At 44.0% G+C, this 16,570-nt stretch overlaps 1 protein-coding gene across 2 annotated transcripts in view; it reads left to right on the top strand.

Annotated features, from left to right (window-relative positions):
• The window catches only part of LOC122720852 (amyloid beta A4 precursor protein-binding family B member 1-interacting protein-like), a 115,673-nt gene that overhangs the window by 32,140 nt on the left and 66,963 nt on the right, over positions 1-16,570 (top strand). The window contains exons 1-2 of one of the 2 annotated variants that reach the window (XM_043947886.1): positions 8,738-9,081; positions 9,164-9,304. In XM_043947886.1, the coding sequence (XP_043803821.1) occupies positions 9,206-9,304 (99 nt within the window). In that variant the 5' untranslated portion in view covers positions 8,738-9,081; positions 9,164-9,205. Of the gene's footprint in view, positions 1-8,737; positions 9,082-9,163; positions 9,305-16,570 lie in introns of those variants that run through there. The other variant, XM_043947885.1, reaches the window with a different exon arrangement.

Below are 16,570 nucleotides of genomic sequence, written 5' to 3'. Positions count from 1 at the left end.
TTCGAAGCTGACCTTCGAACCGACCACTCGGAATATCTCTCCTCTCGACGGATTCCACGCGAGAACGGTTCACGCGCCGGCAGAGATCGCGAAAAATAAATTAACTCTGGCGGTTAAAATCGTTATTACCGTTACAACCACCCACCGTGAACCTCGCCGCGTTTCACCGGGCGAGACTTTCACCCGGAACGGCTATCCCCGAGAAAGTTGTCGCGCTCGTCGCAACTTTACGCCCTTTACGAAGGGAAAAAGCGTGCGAGCGATTGAAAGGAGGGGCGAGAATTTGTGAATTTGTCGAAGGTAAAACCTCGGATTTCGAAGCTCGTTTTCTCTTCTCTAACCCGCTGTTAACTCCGTATCTCGGTACGCGTCACAATTATTAAACCTCCGTGTTCGTTTCACGTTTCACACGGAAGTTGTCGTAATCGAGGAGGGGAGGGACGCTTGGAACGCTCTTGTATCGCTTTCAGCCGCCCCTTCCCCCTGCCTCGCCGATACATATCCTCCGTGAAGGATGGATTCGTCTCTCGTTATTCTCATCCACTCCCTTCACGAGGCAAGAAAACCGAGGACAAACAAGCTTGAAATTCTCATTCCAATGGACGCGATTCAGACGCTTGTTTGCTCGATGCTCCTCGATAACGCTCCTCGTCCAACGTCGAACGGGATTTCCACGCAGCTTGGACTTGTCGTTCTAACCTAGATCGATCTAGCCACCGTGTGTACCGTTTCGATAAAACGAGATATCGATGAGATTCGTTTTTTTTTTACGCGCGAGGGAAAAGGAAAGAAGGGAAAAAATCGCGAGGATACGAGGGATTTGAATGGGCGTCGTTGTCTGGGAATAATATCGATGCCAGGTGGGCACGCGTGCGATTCAATCCACGCGTGTAATAAATGGGAGCGAGTGTTGTGTACGCGGATGCTGAGATCGATAGGAATCGATATCGGTTGACTTTATTTGCCGGTCGAAACGTCGAGGCTGCGCTCGTGCACGCACACGCACCACGCTTGCTGGATGCCTTCCATCCATCTCCCGTCGGTATCGGGCTTCGTATTACCTTGCCGGGATGCGGAACGAATCGCAAATATGGCGATTTAAGGAAGCGGAGTCCTGGTAAACACGGAGGGAGGGATTCGAAGCAATTTTTCCAGTATCCTTGCCTTTCTCCTAACTTTTTCCCGTGTATACATCAGGATCACTCACTCTACCTTCCGTCCCTCTCTTAAGTTTTGTCGAACAAATAGGCCAAGCTTATTTTTCGACACGGAAAGCAAATTTCCTTGTGGAAGATGGCAGGAGATATCTCGAGGTAATCTCTCTCTCTCCGTCACGATGTTGGTGCGTCAATCACGGGCAATTGCTCGTCAAAGCGAAGTGGACGTTAACAGCGATCAATGCTGTCGTCTCGTTGATCCGATGGATTTCGAGTTTGCGGTCACCGTTCGTGAGTGTGCACGACACGCGTTAGAAACGGGGCCGGAAGATCGAAACCGATCGGTTCTCTACACCCGAGACTCGGCCACGAGAGAAATCATTGCTCTTCGATTTTCTCTCCTTTCCCCCATATTCATTAGATTATCCTCGTTCCCCTTTCGTCGTCCTTAATTAGATTTTAACCGATCCGGTTAAACGAAAGTGTTTCTCTTTCCTTCTCTTATAAGCGGCGATATAGCGTCGCGCTAGTTTTAAAGACGAAATGACGGAGGAGTGTCGAGGAATTTTCGACCGGGGATAATCCGGTCTCGACCGTGACCGTGATGAGTTTTTCTGCCTCCCTCTCTCCTCGGATCGATTTCTTCGCGAGTAACTCTTCGTTGAAACGGGATACTTGCCACTGAATACCGTGTAAATTGGCGGCTTCACGCACGATCAGGTTTCGCGCGAACGAGCGTTGGAAGAACACATGTCGAGCAAACGATTCCGAGCTACCGAGATAATTACCGATCGAGCCGGTGTAATTGTTCCGCGTTACCGATCCCGCTTCTCATTCGGAGAAAGTCGGATTTTACGTTTACGAAAGGGAAACGTGGATCAAGTGGGTTCGATCTCCTTGGATCAACGATTCGTTCGATCTGATTCACGATCGAAGCGGGATGAAGGAAAGGAGTGGGAAGAGTGAAAAGAGAAAAAAGAAGAGGAAAAGTGGACGGACTTTCTAAGCAGTGGAAGAATCAACGAGTCGTCGTTCGCGTGAAATTTTATAATTTGAAAGTTTGAAAAGTTGAAGGAGAGTGGAAATTAGATCGGTGTACGTGCGTATTTTGAAGAGAGAAAAAAAAAAGAAGGAAAAACGCGAGATTAAGTTAAAAAGCAACGCACACTCGGTATCGTCGTGTTTGCTTTCGCGCAGGAACGTTTTGACGGGTTTTGCAGTATGCGCCGCATAATAAAATGTACGTTTATTAAAAATAAGAGAGAGAGGATACACATTTTTTTTTAAAACGCGTATTTCGAGGACCACTTTTAAAGTTTTATTTCGGTTTGGCAAAAAATAGCTTTCGAAAATCTCGTTTCACCGCGAATACAAACCGTTGGTCGAAACGCATTTGGATGCATGGAGGATGGGACGCGAAAATCGATAACGTCGCGTGTTTTCGCGCCGCGTAATGAAACGACGCGCGGCTTCGTTTCTCAACGAAGCATTCTTTGTCCTGGAAAATCTTTGTTTTAAACTTTGTTTAGAAAATTCGAAGCCACAATTTGCATATATATATATATATATATATTTATATCTCGCGAAGAAATTTATATTTTAATTTTGTTAAAACGAACACGCAAAACGTCGAAAACGAAAATAAATTAAGTTCCATAAGCGTAAATTGAAACCGTGTTGCGCTAAATTTCACGGAACAAGAAGAGGAGGCTATTAAATCGTATTTTAACACTGTTATGCCTAGGAGGCATGTTCGAACCGGAAAGCCATTTATATTTCGTGTACCCGAAAGGCGCATCGACCGCCTCTCCCCTTCGTATTAAATTAATCCCTCCGAATATGATTTTTTTCCTTTGAAGTTTCACCATTCCGTTTGACGTGCCGTACACATGTACGTGCATAACTAAAAAAATGAACGGAACGGAAAGACGGTCTTCTCGACACCACGCATTGCACACGTATTTCGTCGATGAGAATTTTGAAAAAAGAAACTAGACTACGTTCAAAGACGAATATTTTCTTCGCCAATTTTAAATCGATTTCTTCTTCGAAGAACCAAGTATAATACTTACGTAACGAACGTCGGCCACGTATTACTCGACTCGTAATAGTAAGCCTCCCTTGCCAGGTCGTTACATTATTAATCGGGCAATCGATATCTCTCGGCCTACGTTCTATGTCTGCGTCGCACCATTTCACCGAATGGTTTCGCGACGAAACCTTGCAATTCTTTCTTTCCTTCCTTCCTCGTGTATATATATATATATATACACACACGATCGACTCGACGGCATTCATCGAAACGACTTTTTGTGAAAATTCCGCGCGCGCGTAACCGGGTTAATTCGAGGACAAGGGCAACAACAGCAGCAGCAGCGGCGGCGGCTATGACGCATTCTTTCGTCGCCTCGCTTCGATAACGATTGTTTTAACATTCCCCCTTTCGCGTATCTCTGATATCGCGATACCGCGTAACGTAACGTTCAGAAAATTTACACGAGGCGCGCGTGTTGATAAAATACTCGCGATCGCCCGTTCCACGACACCCGAGTCGTATAATAAAACCTTGCAAGGACACCCAACGGCAGCTTTACGCGATAAACTCGTTTCTCTCATTCCGGTGTCTGTAATTACCAACGTCCTGCGACTCAGGACTGCAAGCATTCGTTCGGAATGCGATACCGCGTTTCGTTTTGACGGGCAGCCGCGCGAAGAGAGAGAGAGAGAGAGAGAGAGAGAGAGAGCCGCCTCTGAATAATCCTCGCCATTCAACGCAACGGGTCACGCCGTTGCGTTTCAACGGAGATACACTTTGAACCGAACGAAAGAAAATCAACGTGGCCTTTTATCCCCGGCTTGTTGCCTATACACGCCGGTTGTAAATTAAATTTTGTTACAACGTGCAATTTAGTTATTCGAGACTTTGCTTATTTACGATTCCCGCGCAGCCTCGGTTGAAATACGACGATGCTATCTGCGGATACCCCCCTCTGAATATTAAATACGATACGCGAAAAAACAACTCGATAGCGAAAGGTCGCGTGTTTTTTTCCTTTCTTTTTGCGAACTTTGCGGTAAAAGAAAAGGTATTAAAGTTTTGTTTGTCCATCGCTTTGATCGAGTATATGCTTGAATTATTACTTTTTTCTTTTTTTATTAGAATTGGCATTGGTTTCATCGCTGTGTTTAAACGTCGTCGCGCGAGGGAAGAATATCGAGTGAACAGATCGAAAGGGAAAAGTCGAGCGGACGGGCGAAGAGTTTCGCGTCTGGTGGCGCGTTAAACTCAATTTTACCGATAGTTTATCATAAATTACCCGACGATAATTAATCGACCCATCTTCGTCGATATTCTCGATAACGAAGCAATACGGTGTCGAGAGAGAGAGAGAGAGAGAGAGAGAAGCTGCGCGCAATAACGTTTTCATTCTACGTGCTTTTAACGTTCGTATTTAAGGTCTAATAGGTGGCGTGTAAAGTATTGAAACAGGCTGCAAAGAGGCTAGAAATTAATTTTTCATTCCTCGCACGATATATCCATAGCTACCGAACGCGAGAAACACCCTCCCCTCCCCGAGTCTTTACGTATATAACGTAACGATGCGCTTATATTTATCGATGACACGGTCGCGCGAACAAAATATACCTCTTCTCCTTTCTTTTCTCTAAGCTGTATTACATAAAACCGTGGATCGCAAGGCCTCGTTTATTAACTCGTGGACGATTTAACGTTGTATCCACGTTATATCTTGGTGTGCATACCGAATACACGTTGCGGACTGCATCGCTGAATGTATCGCGTGATTCATCGAATTATCAAAAATGCAGGATCGTCACTGTTCGCGGCGAACTCTGATCTTGGATACGTATCCGCGTGCAACGCTGACGCATTTCTCACTGTAGATTTCCGTACTCTTCATTGTTTTTTCTTCATTGTTTCGTTTGTACATTTTCTTTTTTTATTAATTCGTTCGAATCGCTAGATTCGATGAATTGATTTTTTCGGGGCAAAAATAGAGCGATGCGTCGATAAACGTGAATTACGTGTCGAACGTGAGTCGGGAAACCGATTGAAATTCCCGGACGATTGCCCTTTTAACAGTTTTGTTTACGTAACGCGGAAAATTTCAGAGACAAAAGCGAGCGAAGAAGGCGACTAGGATGGAATCTCAATGATCGTCTCGTCGGTGAATTACGTCAGATCCATTTGTCATTCGCTTTGCAAACGGATTCCGTGGATCGTTCGTGGTATTTCGAGTAATTGCGCCACGAGATCCGATAAATTCCGATTTTTCGCCGATTTGACCCGATCCTCCCCCTCCCTCTCACGAAACTCTTTTCCCCTCCTTTCGAGCGTTTCAAAATTCTCCAATCAAATATTTTTAAAGAGTTTTCCTTTTAACCGATCTCGTCGAGTCTCGAAGAAAGATTCGATCGGATTCCTCTCCTACGTCTCACTTTCGCGCAAATATCGAAACCGCCTCCCGTCGATTGCGAGAAAACGGTTGGTGGATGGCAACCTTAAGCGGGTTGTCGATCGACGCGCGTCCTCCGCAAGGAATAAGAATTTATCACGGCTCCGTTAATCGGTCGTTAATTAGAGGCCGGGAAGTGGGGCGCGGGACACGGCGTGGGCTCTCTTCCGCTTGATTTACAATCGAGGTCTCAACGCCGCCTCTCCTCCTCGCGCAAAACGAGCCTACATAAAATGTTACTTAACCCCGCCCCAAGTAAATCGATTTCTGCGGTTAATTCGCCGCTATTCCGCGCCAACTTTGCATATCCGTACACAACCGCGCTCTTTCCTTCTTCTTCTTCTCTCTCTCGCCTCGTCGAACGGGAAATATCTGTCCCCTGTATCAGCCGGTACGCAACGACGTTGATGAAATTTATTTTCGCGTCGAACCGTGCGAATTTGTAATTGTTATTGCTATTGGTAGAGATAATCGCTACACTTATTACTGTGTAATTCGAACGAAGAATGTAGAATGTAACTGGGTTAGTCTATACATATATATATATATATAGAAGTGGTTAGAAATAGTAGGACGATTGAGTTGTATAAATCCAATCGGTTTTACCTTGCCGTTCCAACTTGACTGGAGGAGGATACGTTCGAAGTGAGTAAAAATTCTTGACATCGATTTTTCGATGATCGGTGAAAATCGGTGGAATTTTTGCGCATCGCAAGAATTAAACCTCGAAGAATTAAGCCTCGAAGTTTGGAGTCACTTGGTGGCTAACGAGCCCCACCTTCACGATCGATATCCGAAGTGTCGTTTAGAAGGTCGTTTAGAAGGTGAGGGAGAAAAAGAAACAAAGTCTTCCATCCTTCTGGCGGAAAGGAAAGATGGCCGCATCCGATCAGCGATCAAAGAATTCGAGATTTTATTCTTTTTCGAGGGCATAATTAAGTTCGATTCCAGCTTTCGAAAGAAGTTGTAGACGATGAGTTTTTAAAAGGATTGGTTAGATACGACGTTTATCGAGGATGTTTGACGAAGGAAGACACGATTTGCATCGGACGTGTAGCTCCTTAAAGCGGGGAAATTGATTGCCGTGACGCTGACTCGCTGACCTTGTTGCTATAATACCTCGTAAAAAGGCGTACAGTTAGTCAGCGATGAACCGAGACGTGAATTTCTCGGGGATACGTTTCTTCGAAGAATGAAGATGGAGTAGTTGTTGTCCATTGACTTTTTATTGCAAATTGTTCTGTACAAACTGGACGGTATTAACAGGATGAGATTTCTTCCTCGTCTTTTGTCTCCGGCAAATAACACACGCATTATCGAGAGATTTTAAAAAAGACGGGAATGAAATAAAATTATTGATATTGAATCTACGAAATANATATATATATATATATATATATATATATATATATATATATAATCGTAAAAAAAACTTCTTCTTAAAAATCTCTATCCTCGATTCTCGTTCCGATTCTCTTTCGAATTCGAATTCTTTTCTTTTCTTTTCTTTTTTCCCCCTTTTTTCGAGATAAAATCATCTCATCCCGAGAAGAAATTCGCATTCTAAAGAAATTCTTTGTATTTTCCACTCTGTCGAGCTTAAAATTCTTTCCCAGTACGTACAAATAGAGCTCTGCCACTTAGACGGTTGAAAAATATGAGGCAAACGGGTAACAAAACGCTACCGCGTTTTCTATAGTTATTTTTCGCCGAAATGGGTAAGGTTTCCACTAGAGATGTGTGTACTAGCGGGTTTCCACGAACATGGTCGACGACCAAGCTTTGAGTTTCCTCCCTCTCTCCCTCCCCCTCCCCTCCGAGATTGCACGCTCGTTCGCAACGAGGCACACTTTGATCCTCCACAGAAGAAAGTTTTTCTCCCTGCTGGCATTTTTCCTCCCTGCTTCCGGTGTTTATTATCACGCGCGAACCACGAAGTCACGAGACGCGCCAACACCGCGCCCGGCCTTCCCTTTCGTTCGTCACCACGTGAAACGTGTTATTCGCAATGCTGCCGGGAAATTCGTTGAAAACCCGGCCAACGAAAGCGCGTTGAAACCCTTTCGCGCGCGAAAGAGAGAGACTCTTTCTCTCTTCCTTCTCTTTCAAGACTTTGCCCCGCATCGTTCAGAAAGAATTCGTACAACGTATTCTTTCCCGCGAATTTTGAATATTCGGAAAATCAGGGTGCGTCGTGTTTCTTATTACAAATATGTCGCGACACGTGTCGATGGTGCGCAAGGTGACAGTGGATCGTGATCGCACGTATCATGACGTAACGAAACACAAATATATATATATATATATATATTTTTTTTGTTTGCAGGAACTGGATTTGTCGCATGGATGCGTCACGTTGATTCATTGCATTCGATTCCTGTTAAAAGTCGATAAAATCATTGCCTTTTTCTTTTTCTTCTTTGTTCGAATACGAAAACTCGAACGAAACTCCTCTGCAATTCTGTCGTAAAAACGTGTTGTTTCTACCAGTTGTAAAATCTAGAGTGGGTTAATAATGGTTTCTCGCTTCGAAGTAGGTCGATACGCGTCGAATTCGCGAGAGGGTTTTCGCCAGCGAAAGGGAATAAAAGGAAAGAGCGCGTCGAACGTTCCTCGAAACGGCGAGCTAAGTTTGGCAATGAACCACTTGGCCGGAGTTCAAAAACTTTTTTTACCGAGTTTTCTTTCTTCGTGTGCCCCTAGGAAGACGCTGACTAACGAGCGACGAGTGCGTCACGCTCCTCTTCTGGGCGCCACAACCTGTTTTTTTCAATGTTTGCCTTCGTGTGTCAGCGTCACGCGTTTATGCTACCGGCTTCCTCCTTCGTATTTCATTTTTCATGCCCGCCTCGTGTCCTAAAGTGGGACACGACGACAGTTCTCGAGACTTTTCCTCCACTTTCTCGTCCGATCGGTGGAAAATTTAATGAAAACGGCCCAAATTTAATGAAATAAAATATCATCGGTGAAATATCGAAAGATCCGGAATAAGGACGTATGACGCAATTACGAAAAAGAGACAAGCGTCCGGGAAAAAATCTAGACGCTCTGTGTACATTACGTTGCGACGTATCTCGCGTTTCGTGATGTATCCGCCGCTGTGGCGAAGAGGCGCCCAGTCGCACGCGTTCGGACGGCTGTCGCTCATCGGTGCAATTTGCGTCGGATGAGGGAAGAGTCGTTGGCGCACAGGGCCCATTAGCGGGGATTTTCGAGGGGTGCGAAATCAGGGGTTCGAATTCCATTTCGAGTCCCCGCTCTCCCCAATCGTCCAATCCCGTTTTCCTCGTCCTCGTCCAAAGCGGTTCCGATTGTATATCGCGCCCGAGTGTCGTTGCGCCGTTGAATGGGAGCGAAGGTGGTGTAAAGGGCTTCTTTCAGGTTGCGCCAAGTGGTTTTAGGTGGGAATTATTGGCTGAAATGCATCCGCCAGGGGACGCATATGAATGGTTTGGAAGAAGAAGGTTTTCGAAAACCTTTTCTCATAATCGTTCGATCATATTCCAATTGAGTTTGTTTGTGTGTTTGCAGAGGATAAGGAGAGTCGCTTAGATTACGGTCGTAAGCTGGATCATGGAGCGGTACGAGGAGGAAGGCGAGGACAGCGACAACGAGACAGACCCGGAACAACTTTTGAACGAATGGCTCGGCGAGTTGGACAGCCTGACCGTGGTGAGTTTTTTAATTGCGTGATAATTGCGATCGAATCCGGAAAAGATGGAAAAGGAATCCGGGAAAGATTAACGTTTGACGAAATGTCACGAAGATAGATGATGGGTGTGGATGGGTGGAAGAGGCGTTTGCCTTCGTCTCGGCCGGTTCACATTGTGGACGAACCACACGCCGGTCAATTGGTGTCAATTGACGTGTAATCTAAATAATTCGTCGGTGGGGCCGTTCGTTACGAAGAAAAGAAAAACGAGTGATCGTTTCTACTTCTACGAAAGGCTATAAGTTTCTAACTTATATGCGCGCAATTCCATTTTCCAGTTGCTCGCTCCCTTGAAGCTTATGGGCGTGTACAAGTCTTATGGACACAATGAAAACGAGATTTCAATCTTCAATCGTTGCTTGAGCGCGACGAATCGATCTTCACCGCGTGGTCGATAGCCGACCGAGCGGCTCCAAGTTCTCCAAGTGTGCAACGAAGGCCGCAAAGCGACAAATTGTCGACAATTGACGCGATCGCGATTCGAACTTTGCCCGACCAACTTCGTTCCAACTTTCCAACCATTTCCATATCTCCGTGCCTCTTTGCGTCATTCTTTCATTCTTATTTTCTTCCAATTATTCGAATTTAATTATCCGTGAAAAAGTTGGAGGAAACTTGGAATCACTTTTGCAAATAATTCATCGTGCTCGAAAAATCATCGACGATTAAAATAAAGAATTTAACGTGGAAAATGGAGGGAATTTGGTTGGAACGAACGACGCGTGAGAATCGTAGAACGTAGGAGAGAGAGAGAGAATGAGAACGCTTCCTATGTTCATACCTCGAAGGCGCGATAGACACGAAGAGTTCGCTGCACAGAGGATAGATTAAACGTGTTCAAGTAGCGGCCGACGACCGAAACAATTTCCGTAGTTAACGTTTGTACTTGGACTTGGAACCGCCGCGCTTCCAACCACGTCGAGGTTCGAAATCGATATCCCTGTCCCCGTGCTTCCCACTCGATGATGCTAGATGCTTTTACCCTCGGTGATTCTTCGAATTTACCGAATTTAACCCTGTTATCGCAAGGTTAAATAGTGGAGCGGGATTTTGTGCGTAAGAGTAAACGAGCGTACAAGTTATTGTAGGGATTAGGGGATTAGGGGGGCGGGTAAAATGATAATGAAACGTAATGGAACGGCGTAAAGTGATCTAGCGTGACATGTGCATTAACCGTTCGGGTTTCGATGTTACAAGATTAATTAATTATAACCCTGCGTCAACTGTTCGGAATATGATTAAGCCTTAAAATTGGGATTGTATTCGTTAACATTTTCTTGTGGATTGAATGGTTAATTATTATAAAGTAATTTCTACGATTATTATATGTAAACAATTTTATCGAAAATCAACGACCTAATACCGGTGAAAGTTTAGACAATGAAAGCAACGTTATCGAACGAAACAAATAGTCCGATCGAAAGTGCAGGAAAGTATGTCGAGGCGTCAATTTAATCAAGTCCGTTCGTGTTTCGTGCGCATATCGCGTAATTATGACGGTTCGACTTTCTTACGTGTTGCTGTACGTAGATAACGTAAAAAAAAAAAANAAAAAAAAAAAAATATCGAAAGCTTGAAAAAAAAAAAAAGAAGAAATGCCTGGAAATATAACGATATCAACGAACGTGTATCAATCAACGTGTAAAGTTAAGAAAGAAAGATAGCGCGTGCAACAAACGCTCGACGACAGTTCGTACGTACGTATATACGTACGTACGGGAAGGTGTTCGATTATCTGTCTAGCGCGATGCGCGCGCCAGATCCTTCCTGTCCGAGAGCGGAAAGGTGAGAGAGCTTTTGCACTTGCACTTGGCGATGCATCGGAGGTCGGTCAAGGCGCCTGTGCACGGATCGATAACCTGCCAACGCGGAATGGATAACGTTGCAGCGTGGTGGTCGGTGACCTCGACAGAGGCCTATTCGGAAATATTGGAGTACACGCGATTCTATCGTTAAAAATCTCGGCGAGGCGAGGATTTTTTCCTCATTTTTTTCTTTCAACATACTTTTCCCCTCCGGATATCGGCTCGATCGATCAACGAAGTCCAACGACTCGATATCGTCGCTCGTTTTCTTCGTCTATTTGGTTAATAATCGAATCGTTGAAATTGTTTTGCTGTATACGATGTATTCTAAATGCGCGAACGATTATTATTTCGAAAATATCGTTTTTTTTTTTTTTTTTTCATTCGCGTTTCTTCTCGGTAAATTGAAATTGTAGAGACGGTTAAACCGAATTATACACGGTGGACAATGGTTCTATCTCTCGCTCCTACGGTTTTGTTACACGTCACGTATAAGATTTCTCTCTAGAGCGGCGAATTGCACAATTGAATTCCGAGAATGCAGATGAAACTGCAACGATGTTAATTTGTCCTCTTGATGATGAATACAATTCTTAATTGGCATACACTAGATAACATTGTTTGTACATTTATCGTTGAGAAAAAGATTAGATTTTTCTCTCTCGTTATTATTCACTTTTATCGTGTCGTTGAATAAACATTTTCAATGAAAATATTAATATCTGCATCGTGCCGAGATATATCGGGATCCTCGCATGTTTGCTTCTAATTAAATTAATTTTTTAACGACAAAGTAAGAAAGATAGAGAAAGAGTTTATTATTTAACGAAACATTTCCTTTCTTAAAGGAAATTTATCTTGCAATTTACAATTTTCCCTTCATTTCAGCGCGATCTAATAACGCAAGCTCGAGTTTGATTCGCGTAAATCGAATTATCTTCGTCGAGTATATTACCGACTCGGTACAGTTCCCTGTTTTATCCATCACCAGTAAAGTTTCAGAGTGCGCTCACAACCTTCGGAATTTAAATACGCGTGGCGCGAATGCAGCGAGTCGAGCGAGAGACATTACTAAAAAAATATAAGATATTTAAATTAATTTTAAAACGATAATAATATTTTTTACAATATTCTAAATTTTCGATTTAAAAAATTTCAAATTTTTAATAATATCCCTAATAAAATTGATCTTCGAGAAATCAATTATCACATTTCTTAGATCTCGGATTATTTTTACATTTTCCCATTAACATACATGATCGTTCCTCGTCGTTGCATTCGTATGCGATCTTATCGCTCGTAATGGATCATTAATTAGAAATAATTACATTCGCAATTGTCCTTCAACGTTGGCTCAGTCCTTGACATAATAAAGTCAAGAATCGCGTTATACGAAACGACGAGGTATTATATACGTGCAGCGTAAAATGGACAAATGTCCGAGGACTTCCGGCGGCTATTAATATGCGGGCTTCGTTGTATCCGCATCCGTGCGGCTCTTCTTAGCATTGTTAATCGACGAGAACCTTTGTCCGTCGATATTACTATATCCGGTTGTAATTCCCTACGATTTCATTGATAGAACGAAAAATTTCCTAGAACCGACTCGCTCTCTCTCTCGGGGAAGGGATATTTCTCCGTAAGGAAATCAATCGAATTGATTTAATTTATATGGAATATGAAACGATAAATTTTGAAACCCGCGTGAAAAATGGAAGAAGGAATTTTTCAATCCTGATATCGGTTGGCGAGAAGCGCGATAAAATACCGATTCTTCTCAACTCGAAAAGCTCGTTAATGAAATATAAATGGACACGATTGTCCATTATCGAGAATTCAAAAGAACAAGTTGGTGGAGTCTCTTGGTACACCTGGTCTCGAAACGATAGATCCTCTTTGTTAATATTCGACCGCGTGTTGTGCGTGAAAAGAAGAGGGAAAGAAAAGCGTCGAAAAAGAAGACGAAATAGCGGACGGAATAGGTCAGGTAGCTGTTCGATCCACGTGCCCGGAGGCAGCTGCTTCTTCCTCCGCTTCCTCCTATCCTCTCGAACAGCCTTCTGTTTTCCTCGACCGGATCGTTATCACTTCGCCTCGATCACGCGAAATCAATGCCACTTGAATATTTTTCTTCAACTTGGGATAAGAGACGATGAATGAACTTATTCTTTGTCTACGGCACAACCAACTCGAAAATAGATTAATCATAATTTACTGATCGCGGATAAAGTAACCGGACGACAATTTCCCCAATACGAAAATTTTCAAATGGGAGGAATACGAATCGAAAGGGAATAGGAAAAGAAAAGGAAAACTTGTATCGTCATCAGCCACGCGTTCCGTCTACCATCTGTTGCGCTCCTCTGTCCTGATCTTTTTCCAGATCTGTTTCGAGGCAAGCTGGAATTATTATTACCTTAAATTAAAAATTCCAAGATTACGAACTACATTAAATTATCCGTTAAATTATCGAGGATGTAATATTTCCAATATATTGCGTTTCGCTTTTCTTGTCGTAATTTTTGTTGAATCCAGTTCTCCAATTTTCTGCCGATCCTCCTCTAACGATGGTGCAAAACGAGCAATCGACGAGGCCATAGTAAAGGGGAGCGGTGGACGGAAGGTTCGAGAAGCGAGGCGCGCGCTCATCCTCGTGCTGCTTCGGATATCTGTATCCCCGAAGCTCCCAAACACTCTCAACACCTCGGAAATAGGGGAAGCCTGTCCCGTCTCCTGCGCGTCGTCGTTGGGTTGCAGCTGCCTCGTAGCTGCAGCACGTGTTCCTCTTCACCGGGGCAGGTGGTTGGCGTCGTTAAGCAATCGCCTCCCCCTCGACGAAGGCCGAGATTTGGACGTGGCACACGGTCGACCAACAGGAACAGGATCTTTTACGACCGAGAAGAATACCGAGGGGGATGGAAGAGTGGGTCCAGCACGAGGCAAGGAGGAAGGGAAAAGGTGTCCGGGATGGAAAGGTGGGGGTCGAACATCCTCCATGATATATATATATATATATATCGAAGAATTAGTGCAAAATCTTGGCGAAAATCCGATCATCGATAAGGAATGCGTGCATACTTTGACAGATATTGGATCGAAATATGACGAGGAGATCCTTTTTTCGAGATGTGAGATCCGAGTAGGTGATACGACGAGTTTGCGTTTACGTTCGTCACTATCAGTTTCATGGATCTGCAGAGTGAGATTACGTATACGTGTATGCGCTATAAATGGAAGTAGGTTGTATCGTGTAACGTAATTGGTAATGCAAGTGAGAGGTAACGCGCGAGAAGAGGATGCGTTTTAAATCCGGTTCTTATTGTCAGATACACTCGCTCGTTTTCGTTTAAATCGAAAAAAGATATTTCTTCTAACTCCATATAAAATATATATTCATTCTCGACTTTTTCAAAAATGTCTTCTACTTTCGCCACGTTCTAAAAAAAAAGAAAAATCTAAGAGAAACTTTTACGATACACTACTCGAAACGCGTTGCTACGTGCTTCTCATACATAACGGGTCATCGAGCAGCTCTGTTATACCTTGTGATAACGGGCCAGGCAATAAACTCGTCGACAACCTGAATATTTTGTTTCTCGTGGAAGCGAGAATCCAATCCATCTCTCTCCATCCGCTCGGAAGAAAATCTATACGAAAGGGGACGAAATAGGATGATACGCGGTCGTCAATCTTTCTTTCCTTTCCTTTCTTTCTTTCTTTCTTTCTTTCTTGAAATAGCTAGTAGTGCGCCAACTCGCGATGGAAAAAAGGAGGAAAGGAGAGGAGGAGAGGAAGGCAGGTGATACCGGAGATTTGCTTCTCGCTCGTGACCGGTTCCTGGATCATGGATATGCGGTTTACTGCCGCTTAATAAGCTGTAATAAGGAGCGCCGGATACCCTCGCCACTCGATATTCCGTGCGCGATAAATCTGTACGAGCGGCGCGGTCGTAACGCGAATCGCGCAAGGGCGAGAGACGACGACGGGACAAGAGGCAGGTGGTTCGTGACTCGTTCCGATACCGATGATGCTGTCTGTCGACGTGGCAACTTCTAACGAGTCCTCCAAACCTGTCCTCCTCTCGAACGTACTTCGATTCCGTTCCTCCTTCCCTCCCAAGGGACTTTGAGTCTCCTCCGAAGTGAAAATCCTTCTCGTTCTCTTCCAATATTTCTCGCTTTCGATCGGTCGAAAGATTCGGATTACGCGTAATTTTAATTAAATCCGTCTATCGTTTCTATCGACTTCGAACGAGGTTAACAAGGGGAAAGGTAGGAAGTTGGCGAAGAAGAAGCTGGAGAAGGAAGTTTCTCACCTTTTTATTTTTTTTTTTCCTTCACTTGATCGAGGAGGTCGACTTTCGTTGTACAATCTCGATGTACGCTCATTCGTTTCGAATGAAGGGATCTGAAATTACGGACGATGGACGGATATCGGTAAAGGCATCGAAAGGAGGGGGGTTGGATTGGACGCGTGATAAATCTGTAAAGTTTTTGGCCGGCAGTGTTGGGTTAGGTCTTGTCCTTGTACCAACTCGTTTATCGCCAGGGTCGATCGAGAGGTTTAAGGGTTGCGTTCTTCTAAATAGGGACGGTCCACCCTCTTGCGCGGGTGTTGGATCCCTTTTTTTCGGTATCGATTCGACGAAGAGGGCCTCCTTCTCTCGCTCTCTCCTTCTCTCTCTGTTCCCAAGGACTCGAAGGAGTGGATAAAGCGGAGCAAAGGAGTGACGGAAAGATGGATTTTTCCTCCTTTCTTCTCTCGTCTTCTTCTTTCCTCCTTTCCTTTCTTTCTTTCTTTGGTAAATCAGATGCAGCCTCGCCTCTCGTCGCAGTGGCGTGCAACAGTTGGCGAGGAGGAAACATCTGTCGGTCGCGGCGCATGCGTATATCCCTCAGGTAAAACCTGCACCAACTCAGAGATTCTCAAATTTCTCACCTCGAAAGCGATGTTTTTAAATGACGTATTTATTGAAAAAGAAAAAATATATATATATATATATAATCTCGCTTGAAGTTTTAAATTTAATATCGTGCTGCACGGAATCAATAGAATCGAACTTTTAAAATTTACAAAGAATCGTCACTTGGCGCAATTAGTTCCGCGTACTCGTTGCAGTACTCGTGATTACGAATCCTAACAATCGTCGCCGTAACAATCGTCACGGTTAAAAAGAGAAGCTGCAATTACCAATGACAATTAAGAATGAACAATCACGGCCTCGTTTTAACAGCTTGAACGACTCGCGTTTCTCATAATTGCTGCGCCTCTTCCCCCCTCCTCCTGCGATTTTAGAAAAGTGGGTAACCGGTCCCACGTCTCTTAGATCGGATTTTCCTCTCGATCGAAGCGATTTTAATTACTTTAAGAGACTTTATTCGAAATGCTCGATTCTTTCTAATCCGATTTTTTCACGATTCC

Source organism: Apis laboriosa, unplaced genomic scaffold (assembly GCF_014066325.1).
Source record: "Apis laboriosa isolate Shangri-la unplaced genomic scaffold, ASM1406632v1 scaffold13_cov153, whole genome shotgun sequence".
Classification (NCBI taxonomy): Eukaryota; Metazoa; Arthropoda; class Insecta; order Hymenoptera; family Apidae; genus Apis; species Apis laboriosa.
Note: the sequence above shows the minus strand (reverse complement) of the source record. Positions and strands in the feature narration are given on the sequence as shown.